At 51.4% G+C, this 26,960-nt stretch overlaps 1 protein-coding gene across 1 annotated transcript in view; it reads right to left on the reverse strand.

Moving 5' to 3' along the window:
* LOC147604568 (phosphatidylinositol:ceramide inositolphosphotransferase 3-like) overlaps nt 1-26,960 on the reverse strand; it is an 86,396-nt gene that overhangs the window by 39,371 nt on the left and 20,065 nt on the right. Inside the window, exons 2-6 of the mRNA XM_086794812.1 lie at nt 26,633-26,722; nt 26,374-26,460; nt 24,495-24,563; nt 24,320-24,400; nt 24,164-24,235 (exon numbers count right to left, since the gene is read on the reverse strand). Of these exons, the coding sequence (XP_086650938.1) occupies nt 24,164-24,235; nt 24,320-24,400; nt 24,495-24,563; nt 26,374-26,460; nt 26,633-26,722 (399 nt within the window). The remainder of the gene's footprint in view (nt 1-24,163; nt 24,236-24,319; nt 24,401-24,494; nt 24,564-26,373; nt 26,461-26,632; nt 26,723-26,960) is intronic.

Below are 26,960 nucleotides of genomic sequence, written 5' to 3' on the forward strand. Positions count from 1 at the left end.
CAATGCACCACTGCACTCCCTCAAGCAAGCCAGCATCAAGAAGTTGAAGGCAAATCTAGTGTTTGAGTATTTGAGAAGTGAGAGCCTTGATTTCTTGGAGAACTCGTGGCGGAGGAACTGATGGTTCAAGACAAAAGTTACCATTTGATTGGCCTCCTGAATGATAAGCTCAATCCATGACATCTTTCCAATATCCTTTAAAAGATTGTTCAAACAATGTGCCATACAATATGACACAGTCATGTGTGGATACATGCCCTCAATAATAGCTCTAGCTGCCCTATTTGCAGCCTCGTCATCTGCAACAAAACCCACCACACATTCCGGGTCCATGAGCTCAATGCCACTTGCCCACTCTGCTGCAAGCACGTCTGCACTCTTCCCTGTCCCTAAGGCATCATGTGAAGCAATAAAGTACATCTCGCCATGGGAATATGCAACGAGGCCATGGATGGACCGCTTTCGTGTGTCACTCCATCCATCTGCAATGAGTGACACTCCATTCTTTGCCCATAGCCACTGTGTGTTCTCTGCAGCTTGCTCGACAAGGCGATTCTCCTTGTCGGGCAATGTGGTGCGCAAAGACTCCGATGATGGGGGGGGGGGGGGGGGGGGGGGGGGGGGAGGGGGTCGTTTGGACCATACTCCCCAATCCTCTTCACATAGCCTTGAAGTACACGGATCTGATTACAAAAAGAAACAAGTGAACTTCCAAGAATGAAACTTAGAAAAATCATGTCAAGAGGGAAGAGTCAAGGCTTACCTAGCAGTATGGAAAGCAATATGGTCATGGAAGAAGAAGCGAGCCACAGCTGTATCAACCTCTTCCTTCTTCTTAGGATCCCACCTTCCCTCAAGTGCCCTCTTCAATAAGTGCCCGAAGTGCAATATGTGATCCAAGGTAGTAAATCTTCTCCTGAAGCCAGCCTGTCCATGTGCTCGATGACCATGCCTCTCTGCCCATCGGCTCAGCTCCGACTCCAATATAGAGCCATATAATTTGGCCAAGTAATGACCAATCATGATCGTCATCCTGTAGTTGCCTAGTACGAGTGGTACAATGATATGCTCTATCTAGCTTGTCAGGAAACCCTCACAAATGGCACGATTAAAAACATGTACGATGAGCGGGGCCAAAGTGTCTCGTGCATATAAGAAGTGCTCTCCAACTAGCCCATCATGATCCTGTGCCTTTCCATTTTGTAACCTGTCTATCGCATCTAGCACCATCCGCATAGTAAAAAGGGTGCTGCTAGCCGGTCTAGCTCCCAGTGGAGGGGGGGTGGGGGGCTATCTTGGTGCATCATATAGCTCTCTAGCATAAGTATGCCATGCCTCAGATGCAGTAATCGGAGTACCAGGCTGTCTCTCCTGAAACATCTTCCATGCCCTCTTGCTGTCCTTCCCCAGGAAGAGTTGGCAGATCTCCTCCTCTAGCTTAGCCAGATAGGCTCGTTTCTTCCTCCGCACAAGGCGCCGAAAGATCATCCTGGCCTGTCTATGCGTGTGAGACCCAATGGCAATCTCACGCTGTAGCTGTGCTCGTGTCTCACGACACTCATCATCATACCAACTGTTCTGTGGGGCAGTGCTGCGGGGGTGGGTGGAAGGGATAATTGTGCAGGGAAACGCATATGAGGCGAATGCATGTAGTACACCTGCCAATCCTCTCGTGATCTCGTCCATAGGGCTATGCGGGTCTAAAGCGAACAGGCCATCAGATACTGCATCTCGATAAACCCCAACTGTCTCGCGTGTAAACTGATATCTTGGGTACCTAGGTAGATGAGTGGCTGGCCCATCTCTCGGGGATCTACCTACTAGTGTGAAACTCAGGTATGCATGATCGGCTGCTATGCCAATGGGCCTACTGGAAATCGTGAAACCCCGCACATCAGGTATCAATGAAGGAGATCCCATCAAGTAGTCCACTGTTCTCGCTCCCCCTTTAGAGTTCCAGTGTGTGAGAGCATCTGATCCTTGCCATCTCGATAAGCCATTGTATATGACCAACCCATGTGCACTCCCGAGTGTGAGAAAATGCCTGCCATAATCTGTAATCTCCCCCTCATCATGTGCCGATCTCTGCAACCCTACATCCTCTGCCGTGATCTCCTGGTACATAGCCTCTTGAGTATCATACAACTCCGTCTGCTCTGTGCCTGTACGTGCATTAAAGTCTCCCAATAGTAATATGTCTCCCATGCTGGCAAACCTCATGATATCATCATATAGTGGTATATAGGGCGACTCTCCTGATGGTGCAAACCTGGAGTGGGCTGGGGGAAAGTAGCATACCGCCACATATAGCTCGCAGAGCCCCCCTCTGCATATTCGGACCCACATGTACCTCGCATCTGCATCTCTATGTACCACATGTATTTTGTCACGAAGCTCCTCCCTGTAAAGTATTGCCACTCCTCCGCATCCTCTGGTACCTCCCACTGTGCGTGGTTGAGGGCGGAAAACTGATTCCCATCTATAACTCGGGACGTCAGGAAGCCTCTTGTTTGTGCACTGATGGGTCTCCGTATACATAGCAATATCTCTGTGTCTGAAAGTATCCTCAAAGTATCTTGTATCTGTTTTAAGGGCTCCGTTGCAATTCCACACCGTGAATCGCAAGGTCTCATAGGCCGCGCACCGTCAAGCGGGCCTCCTCTCCGTAATGATGACTCGGCCATCTCTGTATACCGCCCATTTCCCCTATTTCCTTGCCTCAAGCACACGCGGCATGTGTTCCTTCCGGTGTGCTATCTGTGCTGGTGTAAGGTCCTCATCCAAATAAATCTTTTCCCCTTAAGGGCCATCCTTTTGGAGAGGAAGGCCTTCTTCTTCTCCAAGTCAGCAAACCTGATGATCAATATCTTCGCCTTGGTTTCATCTCTGCCCACTCGCCATGCTCCGGTAATGGGTACATCAGTGGCAAGCACCTTTGAGAGAGAGAGAGAGCTTAAGGCTTAAGTGGCAAGCACCTCTGAGAGAGAGAGAGCTTAAGCGGCAACTTGCAAGTTGCAAACCGCTTGTGAGAGAGAGAGAGAGAGAGAAAGAAAGAAGGAAAGCTGTATTAACGTCTACTAGAGGCCGAACTCGACCTATTAAGGCTTAAAAGTTAAGAGGCTAGAGCAAGCTTGCGGGTTGAGAGACAGAAAGAAAGAAAGATATATTAAGCGTCTACTAAAGACCCAATGGGCCTATGAGACCAAAGTGATACAATAATGTCCACATAGCTATCTCACTGGGGTGATACAAAACTGTCCATGGAAACTCATCATGGAATACTAAGAACATAAAAACATGGGAGCAACATCAGCTCCGAGTAGATGGTATACCACTCTCCAAAATGTCAAGCATGGGGCTGATGAGAGTGGCCGAGAGGTCTCCCTCAGCTATGTCACATGGAAAGGTAGCTCGATGGCGGTGGAGCATGTCCTGGATCTAGAGCTGATGAGGTGATCGTGGCCGACGGGGGGGTCGAGGGCGTCGGGCACGCTCGAGTGCAGAGGCTTGGTCCGAGGTAACTCCTCTCGGGCGAGGTAGGTCCAAAGCAGCTCGTGGAGGGTCCACAAGATCCACTATGTCGGTGTCCTCCACCTCCTGGGTCCGGAAGAAACTGGTGATGGTTGGCTGGCGAGGGAGGGGGCGGGGTGGCTGGGGCCGAGGCTCTCTCAAAAAGGTGTCCATGTGTTTGCGGAGCTCAAGCAGGAAGAGGCCCAGGCAACGCTAGTCCTGGAAGTCAATGATCTTGCAGAGTGGACCGAATCCCTCATGAAATAGACAGTGAAATCTCCTGCGGATCTCATAGTATACTGGGCAGCGGCATATGTAATGCTCCTCTGTCTTAACCTCTGTGTGGCATAGTCGGCAGATCCTCTCCTCTCTGGGTGTCCATATGAGCTTCCCGGCTCTGAAGATGCGCTCAGCTCTACATGTCTCCACTCTGAGGCGGTGGGATGAAACCCGTATCTGGCCAATCGCAATCCACATGGCATGGGACATGCGAACACTCAAATAGCCGGCTGCTGGATAAATCCATCCTCAGTGAGTGTGAGGAAGTGATCTCTGTAGAAGTGCATCTTCGTGGGGAGCTCCGAAGGTGTGACCCATGTGCAATGTGTGTGGATGCTGAGAAGATCTGACAACCGGATAACCCGCTTGGTATCCTCGTGAGACAGCCGGAGAAAAGGGGAGTCCAAACTATACTGAAGGGGGGGTAGGCGGTCCATGTAGAGCCCATATACTGAGAACCAAGTGAGTGCCCCTCACGCGATAGCTGTCAGGAGGACTCCAGGGCAAGACTGAGGTACCTGTGGGGATCCATGCGATTGATGCGATGGAGGTATGTGACCATCTGGAAGAGTGCCTCCACTACCATCGGGGCTGCAGCAAACTCTGCCTGGATAATCTGGTGAGGGACTGATGGTTTGCTGCGGATCATACGGGAGAACATCATGACCTGGGGCCTCTCAACTCGCTGCCAATCCTCATCAGATAAATCTGGCCCCCAGAAAGTTGCTCCATACATCAACGCTAGTGTGACAAGGGTGTCAAAAAGCCAACCCTTCATCATGGGCTCCTGGAAATGTGCCTGGAAGCACTACCGCTCAAGTAAGCTCGAGGCTGCATATCCCCGCGCCACTCTGGCATGTGCTGCGGGAAGCATGGTACAGTGTGGGCCACTGAAAGTGACACCAAGGTAGACATAGGATGAGACAATCTCCAGGATCCCCTCTATATGTGAAGCTCAATCTGGATGTGAAGGGGCGAGAGGTATTGAAGACCATTACCTTGGTTTTACCAAGGTTAATAGAGAGGTCCCACTGAGTGCAAAAGTCATGTAAGGCATCCAACTGTCTCTGAAGCCCTTCGGCTGAGTCTAAGAGGAGGACGATGTCATCTGCGTAAAGTAGTATGGGGATCAATATGCCTGCCAGTGTGGGATTGGCCCCGCCTAATCCATCAATGAAGCTCGAGATCTCATCAATGTAGAGGCCGAAAAGAGTGGGTGATAGAGGGCCGCCCTGTTTCAGCCCAATAGTGCTGGAAATCTCCTGTGATGTACCTCCTGAGGCTCTCACTCGTCCGCCGGTGATGGACTCATAGAGGGCGATGATGCTCCAAATCATGTCAGATGGGACTCCGATCTCCTGTAGACGGTGTAAGAGGCGGGCTCGGGGTACAATATCAAAAGCTTTGTGGAAATCCACAAAGCAGCAGTAAATCCTCTGATGTTGTGCTCTACCCTCCTCGATGATGGCACGGAGGGTGAAGATGTGGTCAAGGGTAGAGTAGCTCCTCCGAAAGCCAGTCTGTCCCGAGGCTCTGCATCCCTGGCTCTCTGCAAATGAAGTGAGCTCCGCCTCTAGCACTGATCCATAGAGTTTGGCCAATGTGTGGCCAATCATGATCGTCCTGTAGTTATTAGGATCAAGTGGATCTCCCGCTTTGAGGATGGGGGTGATGGTGTTGGTGGATCAAGAGGGTGGAAATCCTTCACAAAGGGCTCTGTTGAACATGTAGGCTAGTAGGGGCGGCAGGGTATCATGGGCATGCGAGATGTACTCGGCAGTGAGTCCCTCATGATCTTGGGCTTGCCCATTGCGTAGTCTACAAATGGCCTTGAGGACCATGCCCTTTGTGAAGAAGGTGTGGAGGTGGTGGGGCGGGGATCTGGTGGTGGGGGTAGGGGTGGCTGATGGTAGAGGGAGCATGCATAGGAGTGCCATGTGTCCGGGCAAGTGATAGGTGTGGGAGGGCGATGTTCTCGGAGTTTCCTCCAGGCCTCTTTGCAGTTGGGCCCTAAGAAAAGTCGGTATAACTCATCCTCTTTCCCAGTATAGAACTCCCATTTCTTGCGTTGGGTGAGCCGTTGAGAAATCCGTTGCGCTTGGTGCTTCGTGAGAAGTCTGGGATAAGGTATGCCAAAGCCGGAGATCCCATAAGGTAGTCCACAGTGCTAGTACCTCCTGAGTGAGGGAAGGAGGTGAGGGCGCTGAAGGAGGGCCATCGGGACATCCCGTTATCGATAACGAGAACATGTAGGGCAGTGTGTGCACATAGGGCAGAGCCCAGTGAGATTTACATGTGTTGTGAATGGGCAAGGGAAAAAGTTGTGCCCATGGTCCTAATCACCTAGAGACTCTCTTTTTTATTTTACATGTGTTTATTGGTCAGAACCCCTAAAGAGGGTTTTATACTGAGTAACCCATTTGGCTAGATTTGTGAGCTTACCTTTGAGTGTATCTTTGAGTGGCTGGATAAGCTCGGCCATGTATAGCACTTCCCCTTTGTTTGGTGCCGAGGTCGAGGGGCAGGGTGGAGCACTGTGGGGGACGAGGCTCAGTGGGGGAAAAGGGCTAGACAAATTGAGCTTTGGAGTTCCCATGGGTTGGGTGTGGGCAAGTCCGTAGAATTTTATTGAGAGGAGGGGGGACTTGCCTACCCATTGGTCGCAAAACCATCTTTGTCGATTAGCCAGGTAATGTCTTGGTTGGTGAGGTATGGGCGAACTATGGAGGGTTAAGCCATGGGAGCCCAAATGATAGTTCCCATCATGAAAGCCTTGGGTATCTAAGAGGCGTGTGGGCACCCATCGCTGCCAATTGATGAAGGTCCTTTGGTTATCGAGGATTTCGGGCTTTTTGTTAACGAGGCTTTGAGTTATGATTTGGTTGTCGACACGGAGGATAGGCTTTGGATTATGGCTTTGGAAGCCATAGGCATGTATTGCCATTGTGGAAGCCTTGAGCGTTGAGCACCCAGCTTTGCTAGCTGCATTGCGCTTGGGGTGGCCTAATCTGTGGCTTTGGGACCTTTTGTCGCGGCTTCCTGGGGAGTGGCTGTGGGGTTTGAGCACAGGCGGCATGCTTGGGTAGCCACAGGCGAGTGTTGCCTTCAAAGTAGCCTTGTGCTCGTAATAGGCGATCGAGGATAAGCCAACGTTGAAGATTTGTCTTAGGGTTGGTATTTGTTAGCTTAGTTGGTTTCTTGCGATTGGGTTTCAGAGGTGGCCATTTGGGGATCCAGAGTTTTGGTCCCAGCTCTCAGAAATATCTCCCATACACTGTGACCTCCTCACGGTCCTATGATGATCGCTGCAGCCCTGTGTCAGTGATGTCTAGCTCCTATAGTCTGATCGGGCCGTCTAGATCGAGTAGTGGGACCTATAGGCGGCTCAGGGCTGACTACAAAGCACAATCCCCACGGCATGCCACACACGCCAACGGGAGAAAACATGCGCAACTAGCAACGGGTAGAAGCAACGACGAAAAAACCGGCCAAAAAAAACAACGAAAAAAATAGCAAAAAAAAATGCGTGGGCATTGGGGCACAACTCTAGGGACAAAATCATGGGTGTAGCTAGAACCTCCTGCTTACCCTGCAGCTCACCACTCTCCACAGACTACCGTTGAATTAGCATAGTTTTTCCTTAACCGAAATCACCAAGAATCTAGTTGGAAATTCAGTTAAATGATGGGTAGATTACTCTGATGAGAGATCATTGATTCTCATTAAGAAAATCTGGATTACGGGAACCAATCTCAAACCGAGAATTCTACTTGCATAGAACCTTTGTTTTCTTGCAAAAGGACTATTTTACGCTAGAATGCTGGAGGAAGCATTTGGTATGTGTTTAACTAAGAAGAGACTCGTTTTGCAACAGCTGGCGGGGAGTCTTTGAGGGACGTTGCTCGCGGCAAAGCCTACCAAGGACTTGACCAGCCTTGGTATGGTTAAAATGGTGCGCTTCCGATACGATGGGCGAGGACGGACGAAGCGATCCTTGAGTGAAGTGCTAGGACACCTAAGTAGGATCCTAGAGGGTTCTGACCAGGTGATGCATGGGCTCGTGGTTGCTAGGACACCCATGCGTACGTCGAGGAAGATACGTATGAGAACCCAAAGAATGACTTTTGTGAATGGAATTTTGATATTGGATCTTTTTGGTTGACCAGCTAGTCTTCACAACGGAGAGTCCGGATCATATATTTTGTAAAAAAATGGACTCAATATTTTGGAGGATTATGATCAGTAATACTATGATTTCATTGAAAGATTGTTTTAAAGACAGCCGAATCTGTTAAAATGGCAATTTCATATTGGGTGATGCACGAAACGTTCCCCCGTCCGCAGTCCGTGTTGGAACGCCAGGTCGTCTCGGGATGACGTTTCCACGTCCCAGTCCTCCGTCCCCTGTGACTATGGCTGCTGGACACACCGCGTCCATAATCCCCAATAGTGGACTGTGAACACATCACGTCCCAAAAGCCTCGAACAATGAACTCGGAACAGATCTTGTCCATAATCTCTGCTACACCAAAGATGACCATGTCCTTCCAGGTGTTTAATGCTTGGAACTCCAACTCATGGTTCCCATACACCAGATAATGGACCAAGGGCAAATCTTCATTTCAGAAGAAGGGTAAAGACACAACACACAACAGTGATACAAATACTTCCAATAACACATCTAGGGCTCCCAGGGCACTTCCAGCTCGTGAGAACCAAGAGGGAGCAAAGGAGAGAGCTTGTAGACAATATCACCTTTTATAATAGCAAGAAGCTTTACAATGTTAATAGCCAGCAAGTAGTGTTGAATAAAGTGCAGGGATTGGATACAACAAGTGAATATGAGGGGCTGCCTTATATAGTGAATGTGTGAACTGGCCAACTGCCTCTATAAACAGGCCGACAGCCTCATGACTTACTACACAAGGAGAAAATGGATAAAATATATATACCTAGATGAATCCAGGAACATGCCCAAATTCACCTTTTAGGAGAGCATAAGGGTGGCCAGATTCAGCAAAAATACAGCCCTATTCAGGCTGCAGGATAGCACATAGTAGGCGGCCATCCACAACAACAAAACGCATCGCCTCCAAGGGGGTGCTACACACCGTCTAATTTGTGGACAGAGGGGACACACACGGTGGCATGTATCTCGGTATATGTGGCTTCCTTGCCTAAGTCAATTGGGTACACCCACCCTTCCTCCATCGCATGAGGATGAAATCTTCACCTAGTCCTTGACCACAAAGGTGTGTTTGTTTTTCTTCACATACATCTGCGGGCAGGTACATGTATGTAGTACATGTAGTTTCGGTAGATCAAAAAGCTCTTTGGTTTCTTGGGAGAAAACATGATCCACCAACATCAATCTCTACAAGAGCAGGCTGACTAAGCTGCACTTAATGATGCTTAAGAAATAGATAGATAGTGTCAATGCAATGCAATGCAGCTATATTACATAAATGGGTTACAATGAGATCTGTTTTCTCATTTTTCCTCACTCCCCGTATTTTTTCCACATTTTTCCATGGTGTGGGTGGCTGCCACAGGCTAGCAGATATCCTTCTCGGGATGAGATGGATAGGCTGAATGCTGATGCAAAGGACTGTTCCTTGCTCCAATGCTGAGGTCCACCCTTCGATGCCGGCTTCCCTCTATGTAGGAGATAGGAATGATGAACTATATGCTGAATATGCTGCCTATATGCTGAATATAGTGATATACTGAATGAACTGCTGTCCCACTGTCTTTCCCTTGTCTCCTGGGAAGGAAACGCTGAAGGGATGGCTTTGGAACTGATGCGATGCTGATCTGATGCTGAAAACGCAGATGCTCTCCTGTTGCCTGGGAAGGAAATGCTGAGGAGATAGATGCGTTGGCTGAATCTGATGGACTGAACTGGATGAGATGCGCTGAACTGAACTGGATGCGTTGATGGACTGAAAACGCTGATGTGAGATGCGCGATGATCGACTGAATGGTATGCGCCTCTATTTATATGGGTGCTTGGTGCTGGTCGGCCAGCCTTGAATGCTTACGACTGGCTATAAATGCCATAAAATGCCAGTCGGTTGGTCATAAATGCAGTCGGCTGAGCAAATATGCTGTCGGCTGATGCACATGAAGGCCTTACAATGCTCATGATGACTAGAGTGCTGATGTTGGTGATAAAACACCCCCATATGATGCTATGCCTAAATGAATATCCTAATTATATGCCTGATGATGCCATGCCACTTGTACACCTGATGGGTGTGCACGTGACATTCCCCTTTGCTAAACTGTTGCTGGGTGGTATACCTGGCAACCTTTCGACTCCTCTGGTGATCCTTCTCCACCGAACCACTGCCCCCTTCTGACTTCTTCTGCCGCGACTCAGGTCGTTTGTAGGAGTGGAATCCTTTGAGCCAAAGACTTTGTCTACTGTGGCAACTGAATGGCAAATGCTGCTAAAACTGCTTGGAAATACCTGAGTCACCCCTGACCTGTCTGTGGAAACCTTTCACCTACCATCTCCGTCGTTCCTAAAGCTCTCAACCTCCTGAGGCGATGTTGGAGCAAACTTCCGTCTTCTTATGTGGAAGAGAAGCCCCTGCTGCTGCCAGTCGAAGCCCAAAACTTTATGTGCTCCTTTGATGATGGATGTCATTCTTCCCCAGAAAATCCATGGGCAAACATGTATGCCTTGCAGATGCAAGACTAACTGCTAGGATGTCTGCTATGCAAGCCATGTGCAACCCTATATGCTGTGCAAGAATGCAGATGGATGGGTTACTAATGCATGCCTAAGGGAAAATCCCTAAGGATGGCTTACAAGATTTTGAGAACTGGATTTAGCTGCGCGGAAGCAATTAACATGATGACTGACTGAATGACTAATGGAATGAAAATGATCTAAGGCCGGTTACCCTGTAACGCTCTGATACCAATGTGACATGCGAGGGATATGACCGTCGTAAACACAACCTTAGGCTGACTAAGCTGCACTTAATGATGCTTAAGAAATAGACAGATAGTGTCAATGCAATGCAATGCAGCTATATTAGATGAATGGGTTACAGTGAGATCTGAATAGATCTATGATGCTGTCCTAGATGGATATCCCTCTCGGGATGAGATGGATAGGCTGAATGCTGATGCTGAGGACTGTTCCTTGCTCCAATGCTGAGGTCCACCCTTCGATGCCGGCTTCCCTCTATGTAGGAGATAGGAATAATGAACTATATGCTGAATATGCTGCCTATATGCTGAATATACTGATATACTGAATGAACTGCTGTCCCACTGTCTTTCCCTTGTCTCCTGGGAAGGAAACGCTGAAGGGATGGTTTTGGAACTGATGCGATGCTGATCTGATGCTGAAAACGCAGATGCTCTCCTATTGCCTGGGAAGGAAACGCTGAGGAGATAGATGCGTTGGCTGAATCTGATGGACTGAACTGGATGAGATGCGCTGAACTGAACTGGATGCATGGATGAGATGCGATGATCGACTGAATGGTATGCGCCTCTAAAGTAACACACGGACATGCTTCTACCCATTGGCTGACTCAAAGGTTGAGTCCGGATTCATGTGTTTGTAAGGGCTATTGTGCCAAGGTTGATAGCCAACTCACCAACATTACACACTATAAATAGGAGTCTAGGCCTTAGCCATATTCATTCATTGATCAGTTAGTCATCATTGAGTCATTGAGAGCTCAGGAGCTGTGCTACCATTGAGTATCTCTATTAAGCATTGTATATACTTCATAGAAGGAATTTGTTGTGCATGGGTTTGTCTCTGATTAGGCACTAATGGCAATCAATCAATCATAAACGCTTATGCAAGCACCCATGTTACATGCTCGCCGGCTAGAGGCTGTTTTTGTAGGTCAATATCATCTTGTTAGAATGAGCAGCAGAAATGAGACAAAAACAAAGCAGAACACAAACGCAGAAGCGCTGGAGAGAGAAGCACTGTATAAACTATACACGATATCCGGTTCAACACAAGTGGGGGGGCAAGGCCCACACTATATATGGGCTGGGGCTGCTGGTCGGCCACTGCAAAACAGGTCGATAGCCCCAAGAAAAGCCCATGATTGGGAAAATATCCAGTCGGCCAACAAACGATGGGTCAGCCAGAAACATAGCAAGTCGGCAAGTAGAAAAAATAGTAGGCCGACAGGGAAAAGACAGCACCCCCACGACTAGAAAACTAGGAAAAATGGAGAAACACTCGCAACAGGCGGGGACACCCACAACACTAGCCCTCACTCCCTACTGTGTAATATGGTATAGACAGGAGATGACTGCAAACAACCCCTCTCAGCTCCTGGATGTGGAACCAACCCCAGTGAGCTGGAGTGATGACGGAGCATCTGCTAAGGTAGAGGCTTCATGAAGATGTATGTTGCATTGTCCTCTGTTGAACAAAAGACTAGGAAGATGTCACCAGCCAAAATCTTCTCATGAACAAAGTGATATTATGTCTCTACGTGCTTGGTCCGGGCATGGAAGACCGGATTCCGAGCAATAGCTATATAGCTCTGGTTGTCACACTAGATGACCGTGGGTTCCTTCTGTGGAAACCCAATCTCGCCAAGTACCCTCCGCAGCCACACCACCTCGCAAGCAACACCACAAGCAGCCCGATACTTTGCCTCAATAGAAGACGTGGCAATAGTTGGCTGCCTCTTGCTACCCCAAGAAATCGCTCCTGAGTTAAGGGTAAAGCGGTATCTTGAAGTAGATCTTCTCATGTCTGGATCTTCTCCCCAATCAGAGTCACTCCAACCGTGGAGACTGACTCGGTCCTTCGTTTCCCTCCAGTGTTATAAAAGAGTCCAAGATCCTTAGTACCCTGCAAACACCGCAAGATCCGCAATCCTACGTCCCAATGAGTCTTCAAAGGTGTCTGAATAAATGAGCTCAACAATCCCACTAGAAAACATTGGTTGGCACGGAGGCTGAAGGTTTAAGACTCATGGGCATTGTTGACGATGATGAGGCTAGAGTCTATTGTGGAGTGGCTGTCGATGATGAGGCTTTTGAGCATGCAGTTGTCTCCTTTGGTGAGGTTTGTCGCGATGAAGAGGCATAGCCTCCAAGGATTTTCCTTTGAATTCCTTGTTAGAGATAGATGGTTGCGCATGGTAGAGTTCCTAGCTATTTCCGAGCGGCTGTCGATCTGCTCCCGCGAGCTCCGCATCATCCCCCTCCCGTCTTGCTGCTTCTCGCCGTCGCGCGCCCCCCTCTCCCCCTCCCGCCTGTCCCCCGCCATCTCCTCCGCCTCTCTCCCCCGCCTCCTTCCTCGCTTCCTCCCCCGCCATCCCTCCCCCCCCGCCTTCTCCTCCTCCGCCTCCTTCCTCGCTTCCTCCCCCGCCATCTCTCCCCCCCCGCCTCCTTCCTCGCTTCCTCCCCCGCCATCTCTCCCCCCCCGCCTTCTCCTCCGCTTCGCGGCTCTTCCCCCCGCCTTCTCCCTCTCCTCCCCCTCCGTCTCGCCCCTCCTCCCACCGCTAGCTCCCCCGCCTCAGCTCCCCCCTCCCCCCCCCGCTCCGCCCCTGCTATCCTCTCTCCTTCCGCCTCTCCGTTTCCTCGTAGGGCTGTGTCCCTCCCGTTGGTGACCCCGGTATCTGGCCTTTTCCCTCTGGAGGACTCCATGGAAGCCGCTCCGACTACCCCTGCCGATTCCGGTCTCCGTCTGGAGTTCACAGATGCAGATCATCAGTTGTTTGTTTCCACAGTATCCGCTCTTGAGGCCTCCTCCTTGGTCTGCAAGATAGTGGGTAGCCGTCCGATGCGGAGAGAGCTTCGCGACCTTCTGCAAGGCAGCCTCGTTGGCGTGCCTGCCAAGATCGTCAGTGTCGATTTTTTGGGACGTGGCTACTACCAGGTGGATTTCGAGTCCCCCCAAGCAGCTCAGACAGTGCTGGCTCGAAGCCCCATTGCCCTCCGCTCATCTCGGGCGTTCCTGGCGCGATGGACTCACGGTTTCGACCCCGCTTCTGACCCGCTAGCAGGCGCGACAGGTTTCCCCATCACTATCTGCTTTCCTGGACTCCGCAAGGAGTACTTGCCCCTCTTGTCATCCATTGGCAAGGCGTTCGGGCAGGTGGTGGAGACGCCTCAGACAGTGGCTTCAGTGATAGCTCGGGCAGCAGGACTCCCGGCCATTCGTGTTGTGGTTCCGTCACCGGAGTCCCTCCCGAAGACGATCCTCCTCCCTTGTCTTTCTGGAGGACATCTGATACAGCGCGTGGAGTATTCGGGCCTCCCCGGCCAATGCTACATCTGTCGGGAGATGGGCCACCTCGCACGCGCCTGTCCCCGCAAGGGGGTTCATCCTTCACGCTCTGCCGCCTCTGGACCCCCTTCAGGAGGCCCGAGGGGTGGCCATCCGCCTCAAAGACCGGACATCCCTGGCTCGTCTCAGCAGACGCCATCATCTGACGAGCACGCCCCGGCGGAGGATGCCGCGCAGACCCAGGAGGCTGGCGGATGGCAGGAGGTTCGCTGGCGGAAACGCCCGGCCCGCAGGGACCGTCGCAGACGCCAGCAGGCAGCACAGGCTGGCGGACAGGCGACTCCGGCTGGCGTCCAGGCACCTACTCGCACTTATGCTCCAGTCAAGGATAGGCGGCCAGCAGGTCCCACCCCGATGGACGAGGATTCAGTCTCAGTGCCCGTTGAGGCCGCCGGTGGAGCCCTCCACGTGGAGACCCCGCTCCCGCCTCCCCCCGCGGGGGCCCCGCCCCCTCCATGGAGCAGATTCTTGAGGATCCCGGGCCGCACTCTGCGACCCCCGGCCCCTCTTCCCCTCACTCGGAGAGCACTCCTTTCACCCCCCCCTCTCCCCCCCCAGCCCCCCCCCCTCCCGCCTCCCCCGGCGGCCCCCCCCTGACACCTCTCCTCTGGCAGATGCCTCTCCATCCTCTCCTCTCCTCTCCGCGAGCCACCATCCCTCCCTCGGCCTCTCCAGGATACTCCTCAAGACCACCCACTGCCCCGGGGCAGCGCAGCTGGGTAGGCCAGAGTTCAATTCAGCGCCTTTTCCACCGCCACTCCGGGCCGGTGGAGATGGCGATCCTAGCTTCGCCCGCCACAGAGTTCTCTCCAGCCTCCCCTGGGGGGCCCCCGCGAGTGATGGGGCTCCCAGTGGATTACGGTTTTTTCAGGTGTCTCCAGCTGGATGCTGGCCCGTTCGAGACACTGGTCGCGCCCTTGCGAGTTTGCGTGGTGTGCCATCCCTCTCGTTCTCCTGCAGTGGTGAGCAGCATGGTGGCCTTCTCCTTTCCTCTCAGTGTTGCCCCAGACACAGCATGGGATTGCAACTCTGTAGAGGAAGTTTTGCGTGATCAGATACTGGAGTTTTCTCACCACTTCAGTGACTTGGGGCTCACGGACTTATTGCAGACCCGATTACACTCAGCCCGCATGAGCTTGTTTGGTATAGGAGATTGGCGGGTGGATCCAGTCCACACCTCAGTTGAGGCGGTGTTACTGATTCTCCTCCACGCCGCCCCGAGGATGCAGCCTACCTTTAGATACATATATGCAGAGGATTGGTCTCACGCCTATGCCCTGGACAGGGCGAAGGTGGAGTGGGGCTGGACACAGAGACAGGTCACCCTCTTTTTGGAGAGACTCCGCACCCGGACAAACAGTGACTATTCTCCCTCCAAGCCGGCGCCCAAGACTCACAGAGTGGAGGGCAACTCATCCGGGCCGGCTGAGAGGGGTGAGCCAGTGGCGGCTGCTTCACTTGCCATTGCTCATCCATGAGGATCCTCTCATGGAACATCCAGGGTCTTGGTGGACCTCCCTGCTACATTGGTCGGGGCAGACTTCGCCAGGAGATCCAGAGGGCTCTCGTTGGAGGACCCATAGATATCCTTTTCATCCAGGAGCACCACCTTTCTGCCGGGCGTACCCGCACCTGCGAGAAGATCTTGCCAGGCAGGAGTCACACTTTTTGGTCACCGGCATATGGCTCCCAGGGGAACCAAGGTGGAGTATGCATCTCAGTCAGCGAGCAGCTTCTATCCGAGGTTGTGGATTCTGGCACTCTGGTCCAGGGTCGAGCGCAGTGGATCATCCTTCGGGTTGGGGAAGACCGCATTGGCTTCCTCAACTTCTACGCCCCTAATGGGGCGACAGGGAGAGCTGAGTTCTGGAGCACCATTAGGCAGTCCCTCCCCATGGCAGACCATTGGTGCCTAGGGGGGGATTGCAACATGCTGGAGGATGCAGAGGACAGGATGGGGGGCAGCCAGGAGACCATTCATGGGCCGGAGCTCGCTGCCTGGGAGGAACTAGTGTTGCAGGTGAGAGGCCAAGATCCGTGGACTCTCTCGGAGTTTGGCAAGTTGCAGGGGAGTTTATCTTTCTCGCGCTCGGATAGACGGGCCACAGGAGTTAACCTTTCCCGCATCGACAAGTTTTACATTGATGAGTGGGCTTGCGATAGAGGTGGCACTGTGGGTATACTTGCAGGCTCCTCGTTTTCAGACCACTTTCCAGTGCTTCTCCAGATCGAGGACCCTACGAGAGGAGAGTGAGGCCAGAGCGTCCGGATTCCAGATTGTCTCATAGAGGAGCCCGAGATTGCGACCAGAGTTGAGCAGGTTTGGCAGGAGCTTCAGTTCAGGAGAGGATCGGCAGCCAGTGATCTTGACAGGGGTCTGCAGGAGATCAGTAGGATGCTCAGACATGCTGCCCTGGACCGTCTGGAGGCTTTCAGAGAGCAGGAGAGGAGCCTGCGGAGGAGTCTAGCTTCCCTTCAGAGACTTCACGAGAGGGATCCTACGAGCCCTTGGATTTCACAGCAGATGGAGTCAGCTCGCACAAGATCAGATCCATCGAGGAGAGGAGGGTGGAGTTTCGATTCCATGCTCGGGCTTCTTTTTGGACACAGGCTGGAGACAGAGTGACTCGAGATTTCTTTGAGGCGACAGGGCCTCGCTTCAGACGAGAGGGTCTCAGGCGTCTTCGGCAGGCTGATGGCCAGGTAGTGGTGGATCCCCCCAGGGTTCGGGCGATCGCCACAGATTTTTACAGGGATCTGCTCTCTGCTGAGCCAACAGATGACAGGGTGAGAGAGGCTCGGGAGGCAGTCTGGAGCTTCACGAGACCGGTTGTGCCGGCCCATTTGCAGCACTCCCTTCTCTCCCCCTTCTCGGATACGGAACTGGAGGCGGCTCTTCAAGCACTTCCTCAGGGCAAATGCCCAGGAGAGGACGGTCTCTCAGTGGCTTTCTTCCAGAGGTACTAGGGTCTCTTGCATAGGGGTTTCAGATTGGCATTCCAAGAGATCATGGAGTCGGGAGACATGCCGGACAGCATGGCAGAGGGGTTGATCCACTTGATCCCCAAAGAGGGAGGAGACAGACTGGAGATTAGACAGTGGTGACCTATCACCTTGCTAGGCACGGCCTACAAGGTCCTAGCTAAGGCGATCACCAAGCGGCTTCAGCCTCACCTTCCGGACATCATCCACTCCACGCAGACAGGCCTCATCCAGGATAGGAGCATCCTGGATAACATCTTCTCTTTCTAGGAGGCTACGACTTTGGCTAGATTTCGGCAGGAGGATCTGGCAGTGCTCCTTCTCGACTTCGAGAAGGCATATGATCGGGTGGACTGGGCCTTCTTGGAAGGCACTATGGAGAGGATGGGCTTCCCCCCTCAGTGGATCCGTGGGGTCTCTGCACTCGTACACATCGGCTCACAGCCAGGTGCTGATACAGGGCGTGCGCGGAGAGAGGTTCCAGCTCTCGTGCTCGGTGCGGCAGGGGTGCCCCTTGGCGCCCTTTCTTTTTCTTTTTGTGGCGGAGGCCATGAGCACTTTCTTGACGGCACAGGATACAGGTTTGCGGGGCCTCCAGCTCCCCATCCGCACCTCGGAGGAGCTCCTAGACTCGGAGTTTGCGGATGACACTGCTGTCTATCTTCACGGAGGGGAGGAGAACCTCCGCCGCTTCGCCTCAGCCATGGACAGGTTTTGCAGAGCTTCGGGCGCTTTGATCAACTGGCACAAGTCGTGTGGGTTGTGGGTCAGTTCTGTGCCCCCCCCCCGACTTGGAGGCTAGTTGATGGGTTTCGGTGGCTGCCCCCCTGCACTACAGTGCGCTATTTGGGATGCTATGTGGGCATTGACATATCTCCGGAGCAGCAGATAGCCCCCCTTCCTCTGAGCATTCGGAAGAAGCTTCTGTATTGGAGTACCGCTCATTTATCTCTGGCTGGCCGAGTGGTTGTGGCCAACCAGGTTCTGCTTGCTACCATGTGGAACTCTCTTCTTGCTGGGCCTTCTCTCGGGCGTGCATTGGCCAGGTGCAGAGGCTCATCAAGAACTTTCTTTGGTCTGATGGCGACGGGCGGCCCACCAGGGCCAAGGTGGCATGGGCTGTGATCACTCAGCCGAGGGAGAGAGGCGGCCTGGGCATAGTTGATCCTATTTGTCAGAGCCGAGCTTTGCTTGGCAAGTTGGTGGTTCGTGGCCTCCTACCAGGCGCTGAGCCGTGGAAGGAGTTTCTTGTTTCCAGGATTCTCAGCCGCACTCCTTCTCTTAGCGGCCCCTGGACCCCCAGCATCAGGTGGATCTTTACAGAGCAGCGATCCAGAGGAGTGGGCCTTGGCTTCGAGGAGCGCTTTGCAGCTAGCCTTCTGAGGGCCTGGGAGCATCTGAGGCCGTCACTCTTCCAGACTCCTCCGAGCACCGATGAGGAGCGCCTGAGGCAGCCATTGATCTGGAACCCCTTGATCCGACTTCCCAGTGGTCATATGGTTGGATCGCGATCTCACGTGTCGTGGGGCCCGTTGAGCTCCGGTCCAGCCCAGTCCCTAGACGACTGGATATGTTTTCAGCAGCTGCCTCTAGAGGTTCAGGAGAGGAGACTCAGCGAGATGAGGGGCAGAGAGTTGATGAGGCAGGACATTGAGGCGGCCATCCCCCGGGAGTGGCGGACTCCAGTACAGGACCCTCCACCTCCACAGTGGATGGGCGTCTTTACTCGGCATGAGATCCTTCTAGCGGTCTGCGGCTCAGCAGAGAGAGTCGCCCCACTCACCTTCGAGGTGGGAGAGGGAGGCCAGCTTCAGAGGACCCGACTAGATTTGGATGAGTTCCAGGGTTGTATCTTTCAGAGGGTGCGGGTGGTCGGCTTTCATCAGAGACAGTGGCATGTAGACCCCTCACCGGCCTCGATAGGGGAGGACTATTCTTGGAGATTATGGGCTTGGGACAGCAGGCCTCTTATTCGCCTTCGGTGGGATCCAGGCGAGTGGCTTTGGCGAGATCCCTACTCGGCCCCTACCAGCCCAGGCACCCCCTTTTTTCAGTACACAGCGAGGCTAGGGCGGCGGATCCAGAGGCACAGGATAGCAGGCACCCCGGCGGCGGCCGAGCATTGGTGGCGACAGGGGCTCTCCCCTGCCTTCCTTAGGGACTTCTGGCAGCGCCTTTGGGCCAGCTTCCGGCCCCGGAAGGTGACGCTTTTTCTCTGGCTTACAGCGCATAGAGGACTGGCTGTGGGGGCTTGGCTACCTTTTGGCAGACACCCAGCGTCCTGCCGGCGGTGCGGCCATGCACAGGAGTCGCAGCGGCACTGCTTATGGGATTGCCCACAGGCACAGCAGGTCTGGCAGCGCGCTCTCAGGATGGTTTTTGCAGGCTCGCCAGGTGAGATGATGGTGACGTGGGGTGCGGTGGCTTGGGCCACGGACAACGGCCCGGCCCTTGGATACGAGGACGTCCCTGGCAGTGTGACCATCCAGGTCTCCGACAGGGCGATGGCGGCGGTTCCGACGCCAGACTTCTCTTCGGCAGTCTCCCAGGAGGGGGACGGGCACAGATGGGAGATGATCAGCAACATGACGGCTTGGCACATATGGAGAGCCCGATGCAGGGAGGCCATAGACCGCCAGGCGACTCCACCGGCGGAGGTCATACAGGCCCTCTGGGTGGACATCATTCACACCTTGAGAGGACACTGGGGGAAACTTCAGGGCGACTCGGATCGCATGAGAGGTCGCCGCAAGGCGTTCCTCCGCACTTGGCAGCCTGGCCCTTTCCTCATCGCGAGGGGCAAGGATGTCACTTGGCACTACAGGCCTCCAGTTTGGCTCTTCTCACCTCCCGCATGTATTACTAGGTAGCCCCCCCCAGAGAGCGGCCAGCCACAGGGATGGAGCTCCGGTGTTCACTGTGTTTATTATCCCTCCTTGTGAGGTGAGCTTTGTAGCCTTATGGCGTTTTCTCATTAACTAATAGAAGGATCGTTTTTCCAAAAAAAAAAAAAAGGAGATAGATGGTTGCATAGGATACTTATTCTTAACTGTCAACTGATTGAGGCCTATGTAGTCCACACAGAGTCTTAGCGTTCCATCTTTCTTTTTCTGAAAGAGAACTGGCGCACCCCAAGGTGAAACACTGGGTCTTACAAACCCTTGTTCTAACAGCTGTCTAAGCTGTTCCTTGAGTTTGATAGCTTCAGGAACTAGCATTTTGTACGTGCGCAGGGCTACTGGCTGAGCTTCGGGGGTCAATTCTATCACATGATCTACTTCCCAAATTAGAGGCATCTCTGTTAATTCTGCTCGGAATAAATCATCATAATCACTTAACCATTCAGGTTCTTTAGCTTTTAACTTTGTGTCTACTGGATTCATTTTGACAACATAAATGAGTTACTTCTTTCTAAGTCCTTTTAGTAACTTAGAAGCCTTTACTAACTACAGACTTGGGGATCCTGAAATTCGGGTTCCTTGAACTTTATTTCCGTGAAGGTCACCAACCTGGTGTTCAGCAACCAAATCGTTGAACCAACAAGCTTCCGATACAAGGAGGCATCAACCTTCTCACAAGGATCATGTACAATAAGTTTGGTATAAGCATACAAATACAGGTTTTAGTCCTTTCATGCTTATGTATGGTTTTCAACCTAGATCACCTATTATAGTGGGGATTCTCAGGACTTCAGTATGATGTAGCACGTAATTTTTGCAAGATATGCAAGAAATGTTACAAGTTGCGAAGGAATCTATTAGAAGTGCTCAAGACCGAGATAGATTTTATTCTAATAGACATCGTTCACCCAGAGAGTTCTCTGAAGAAACGATGGTGTATTTGCGAGTTCCGAAAGATTCCGAGACTTTACGGACAGGTCGATCTCCGAAATTACCCCCTAGATACTCTGGGCCATTTCGTATTACACGACAGATTGGTTCAGTTGCATATGAATTGGATTTGCCTTCTCGTGTGAAAGTTTATCCTGTATTTCATGTCAGTAGACTTAAGGAAGTACTGGGTGGAACAAACCAGTTAGTTACTCCTCAAGAAATCATAGATGTCCAGGACATGACATTTGTTCCACACGAACCTGAAAATATTCTTGGATTTCGTGAAAGAAGATTACGTAATACGCTTATCACATAATACAAGATCAAGTGGAAGGATCGTGTTGAGGAGCACGCTACATGAGAGACATTGACTACTCTTTAGAGAGATTACCCTGGCTTTTTAGTGAGCTCTTAGAGGAAGGGGAGTATGTCATGTACACAGTGTGTATCTACCATGTGGTACACGCACACAAGACTAGCTTCGAGGTTGGGGAAGCTTGGAGCTAGGCAAGCTGATTGGTGAGCTGAGTTAGGGATAGACTAACGGGAGGGCACCAAAGTATGGACGGGCGGGCGCCTAAGTGTGGACGCCGAATGACCGGCCAAGAGCCTATAAAAGGGTGGCCAAGGTTAGTCATTAGTCATATAGAGTCTCGCGTGACTTTGTGAGAGCTCTATGGTCAGGAGCCTGGATCTAGTGCAGATGTGCACCTGCTTCATGCAGCCGAGGCCGGCAGCAATCTCGAGGCCCGCGAGGGTAGCTTCGTGGCGGTATGGGACGTCACGAGGTAGAGATTGGTCGGTATGTCCATCTAGTTAGCTCAGCTCGTGGCTCGGTGGGGACAGCCAAGTCTTGTGGGCTAGCCCACGGCTGTCGAGGTTGGGAGGTGAGTCAGGCCTACACCCCCTTCACGTTTGTTTTGTTTGTTTGCATGTTTCGAGTCATGTACAGAGCGTTCTACGAGGAGATGCTATGGGGATTTGACACTGGTATCAGAGCAAGCCTCGTGCACGAGCAAGTTGGTAGGTAGAGAAGAAGAGGTCGAAGAAAAGGTATGAGTTCGAAGTGTCAGTATGTGATCCAAGGTAGTAAATCCTCTCCTGAAGCCAGCCTGTCCATGTGCTCGATGACCATGCCTCTCTGCCCATCGGCTCAGCTCCGACTCCAATATAGAGCCATATAATTTGGCCAAGTAATGACCAATCATGATCGTCGTCCTGTAGTTGCCTGGTACCATGGGGTCCCCACCCTTAAAGAGTGGTACAATGATATGCTCTGTCCAGCTTGTCGGGAAACCCTCACAAATGGCACGATTAAACACATGTACGATGAGCGGAGCCAAAGTGTCTCGTGCATATGAGAAGTGCTCTCCAACTAGCCCATCATGATCCTGTGCCTTTCCATTCTGTAACCTATCTATCGCATCTAGCACCATCCGCATAGTAAAAAAGGTGCTGCTAGCTCCTAGTGGAGGGGGGGTGGGGGGCTGTCCTAGTGCATCATATAGCTCTCTAGCATAAGTATGCCATGCCTCAGGTGCAGTAATCGGAGCACCAGGCTGTCTCTCCTGAAACATCTTCCATGCCCTCTTGCTGTCCTTCCCCAAGAAGAGTTGGTAGATCTCCTCCTCTAGCTTAGCAAGATAGGCTCGTTTCTTCCTCCGCACAAGGTGCCGAAAGATCATCCTGGCCTGTCTATGCGTGTGAGACCCAATGGCAATCTCACGCTGTAGCTGTGCTTGTGTCTCACGACACTCATCATCATACCAACTGTTCTATGGAGCAGTGCTGCGGGGGTGGGTGGAAGGGATCATAGTGCAAGGAAACGCATATGAGGCGGATGCATGTAGTACACCTGCCAATCCTCATGCGGGTCTCAAGCGAACAAACCATCAGATACTACATCTCGATAAACCCCAACTGTCTCACGTGTAAACTGGTATCTCGGGTACCTAGGTAGATGAGTGGTTGGCCCATCTCTCGGGGATCTACCTACTAGTGTGAAACTCAGGTATGCATGATCGACTGCTATGCCAATGGGCCTACTGGAAACCGTGAAACCCCGCACATCAGGTATCAATGAAGGAGATCCCATTAAGTAGTCCACTGTGCTCGCTCCCCCTTTAGAGTTCCAGTGTGTGAGAGCATTTGATCCTTGCCATCTCGATAAGCCATTGTATATGACCAACCCATGTGCACTCCCGAGTGTGAGAAAATGCCTGCCATAATCTGTAATCTCCCCCTCATCCTGTGCTGATCTCTGCAACCCTGCATCCTCTGCTGTGATCTCCCGGTACATACCCTCTCAAGTATCATACAACTATGTCTGCTCTGTGCCTGTACGTGCATTAAAGTCTCCCAATAGTAATATGTCTCCCATGCTGGCAAACCTAATGATATCATCATACAACTCTGTCTGCTCTGTGCCTGTACGTGCATTAAAGTCTCCCAATAGTAATATGTCTCCCATGCTGGCAAACCTCATGATATCATCATATAGTGGTATATAGGGCGACTCTCCTGATGGTGCAAACCTGGAGTGGGCTGGGGGAAAGTAGCATACCGCCACATATAGCTCGCTGAGCCCCTCTCTGCATATTCGGACCCACATGTACCTCGCATCTGCATCTCTATGTACCACATGTATTTTGTCACGAAGCTCCTCCCTGTAAAGTATTGCCACTCCTCCAGATCCTCTGGTATCTCCCAGAGTGCGTGGCTGAGGGCGGAAAATTGATTCCCATCTATAACCCCGGACGTCAGGAAGCCTCTTGTTTGTGCACTAATGGAGGTGCAGATCTGCCCAATGGCGCACCTCAAATGATATTCATATTGTGATTATGAACCACCCAAGTACATGCTTTATAGACATCAAGCCTCAGCTTTTGACCTAGAAACTAATAAGGGCTATTCACACCCTAAGGGGGTGTTCACACACCACAAGACACTCAATAGACTCTGAAATATCCAGCATACATGCTATTTTTTTATGTATCTTGGAAAATCTGGTGCGAGGACTCTCCCGGGCACTCGCATCTTGTACAAGGACAATACTCCTTTTGGTGATTAAGATACTTTAAAGGAAAACGAGGAAGGGAGCGGGGGTCGGGGCAGCGAGCAGGGAGCAGGGGAGGTAACATGAATCCAGTCAGCATGCGTGCATGCGCGCACACACACGTGCACACTTCTCATCTCGGTTTTTATGCACAAAACTTATCGCAACTAAAATCAAAGAACTGATTTGGAAAGAAATTTGACAAACTCGCACCTCTCGGCAATGATAGTTTGGACCCGGTAACTGAGTTACCATAAACGATGCAATTCTCAGACATTGACAGACCTGAAATACGAAGACGGAACCCACTTTACATGCACATAGCATGGTTTAACATGTCATAGTTCAATAAAGCTTGCAAGAACTCACCACCAAAATTGCAAGGCATCTATGCCATAGCAACACTGTGTAGAACCGTTTTACATGAAATACAAAAGGATGAAACGTCCACTGCCAAAAATATCAATAGGCTTGATTTGCATGACCAACTTTTGCATTTAAAACAATAATAAAAACAGCCATTGTTACAAAACTGTGAACTCACCAGCACAAAAGAGCAAAACACAAAAGTAAACAGTGTCTCACTAATGTAGGCTTTGTTGGGTCCAAGCTCCTGGCAAACATATAAAGAAAAAAAAGGGGCATATGCCAAGTCAATATATCTACCTTTGTAAAGCCAGCATGTTAAAACGTATCTCCTGAGGACATTGTGTTTCGACATTCTAAACTACTTCTTTCATAGCATAAGTAGCAGACTTTGATAGATAACAATGCTGCATTACAGAACTAAAAGAACTTGGCCATGCCTTTGGAGCAGCTTTTACCAATGGCTGAATAGTCATCTTTTGTCATCTGTATTACAACTCATCATGGAATTGCAGTTGGTGCCTGGATGGCCATGATGGATAAAGCCACAGGCCAGGTGGCAGTCCCAATGTCACTACCTCTTTGACCGCACAGGACCCCGATAGTAGAAACCTCACTGGCACACCTAAAATTTTCATTGGATCACAGCTATGGAGATGGCAGATACCCCAATGAGACATGATCACTTGTCCCATACCTAGCAGGTTTGCCACACACACTACTAAGTTTTTGAGGGGGGAGCCACCCCTGAGAGGGAATGCCATTTAGATGGATCGCATTCATACTCTCTGCACTCAATGGAGCACCCCTAGAGTAGCTCCATGGCTTTGCAGAATACAGAGAGCAGCTTTCTTGCACATCTCAAACCCTGGCCCTTACTTGTTCGGAGGGGTGTGGCTCATGGTGCTACAGGCCCAGAGTGTGGTTCTTCCCCACATGGTGCTGCAGGGCCAGAGTGTGGCTCTTCCCCACAACAACCCCCCCCCTCCCCCTCCCCCTCCCCCTCCCCCTCCCCCTCCCCCTCGTCCTCCCTCCTCCCTTAATAGGCTGTTGTTGTTGTTGTTGTTGGGGAGTTGGGGGTGGGGGTGGGGGTGGGGGTGGGACATCCCACTACGTTTGTTGCACGACTAATATGTTAAACTCTCTAAATCTGCTTCTCCTGTATTCTTGCATTTGAAAGATTACCACTGTGGAATGAGACAACTCTCTAATTGTTGCAACTGTTGAGCCACTGAATGAGATCTGACAGGGCCATCTGCTTGTGGCTCCCCAAACAGGCCCTATTCCACTTGTAATCCCCTGCCGGCTGTCTTCTTGTTGTACCCATCTCTTGTACTCCTTTCCAGCTTTGCCCCCCTTCTGAGCTGCCTGCCCTTTATCAGCTCCCCCTTTCTTGTTTACTTCAACCACCTTACTCTTTAATCTGTTCATATTTTGAGTACTTGAGTGACCAGCCCACCCCTTGCACGTCACACTGCTAGCTCCACCCCGCCTTGACCTACCCTTGTCCCACCGGTCCCTAACCAGCCCACTGCCCCACTCTATTGTCCCTTGTCTCTGTCGGCTCTGCTGCCGCTGCCACTACCATCACCCCATCGTCATCAACTCATAGGCCAAAAGACATGTTTTGCAGCCCTACATGATCTCTGACTCCTTATGGAGTTTTATAATTGCCTCTCTGATAAGGTTCTTGGTGAAAAAGAGTGCAAGCTGTTGGTCTAGTGTATTACAGAGGTCAGGATCAGACTGGTTGGGGGCATCTAAAAGAGTGTGCCAAGAAAAGAAATCAGACAGCACAAACGAGCACCAGTAGTCATTAATTCATGGGGCATAGAAAATTGCAGCCTTGCTTCTTCTCCCGCACATGCGCCTACAAAAGGCCACACGTACATGTGCACGTGGGCGCACACACACGTGTGTGTGCACTGTGTGTGTGGCTGCCTCTCCCACACATGCACCTACAAAAGCCACCCATACAGGTGCGTGTGTGCGTGTGTCTAAACCAATACGCATACAGGCGCAAGCACCTTAATATAAGACACAGAAGAAAGGCTTACAGGAAGAATGACAAATCCTATGTCATGCAGCACAGGCCCGGGCCTATGTAGGTAGTGAACTGCTCTTGCTGCTAGGCCATGGATATACTGCATGAGAAAAATTCATTATAAACCAGTTAGCTTTGAGTATAAGGAGCCTAGTGTCAACAACAAATCCAAATTGTTCATAACTTCTGTAACACTCAAACTGCTTTGTGTGTGTGTGGCGCACATGTGCGCGCATGCATGTACGCGTATGTGTGTAAAGCCAAAAAGTAACCTGGAACACTAGGCTGAACAGTATGAACTTCCATCTCTCCATAAGGAGGGGACACTCTACATAGTATTCGGTTGTTATCTTCCTCCATAACTGCACCAGCATATGACAAAACATGTGAGTCAATAAAAAGAGCTATTCTTACATATTGCTATCACATACCAAAAAAGCCACATGCGTCCCCCTCAACGTAACCATGCTTTGCTTCAGAAAAGGGGATTCAGGTTGCATTGTGCAAAGAAGAACTGCCAATATCTTGAACAACACAAACCATTTAGTGGCCCATAAAATGTGTATCAATTACGCTTGCTATGATAGGGCACAACCAACA

The sequence above is a fragment of the Cibotium barometz genome, chromosome 61 (assembly GCF_041138505.1).
Source record: "Cibotium barometz isolate CiBa-2024 chromosome 61, ASM4113850v1, whole genome shotgun sequence".
NCBI classification, from domain to species: domain Eukaryota; kingdom Viridiplantae; phylum Streptophyta; class Polypodiopsida; order Cyatheales; family Cibotiaceae; genus Cibotium; species Cibotium barometz.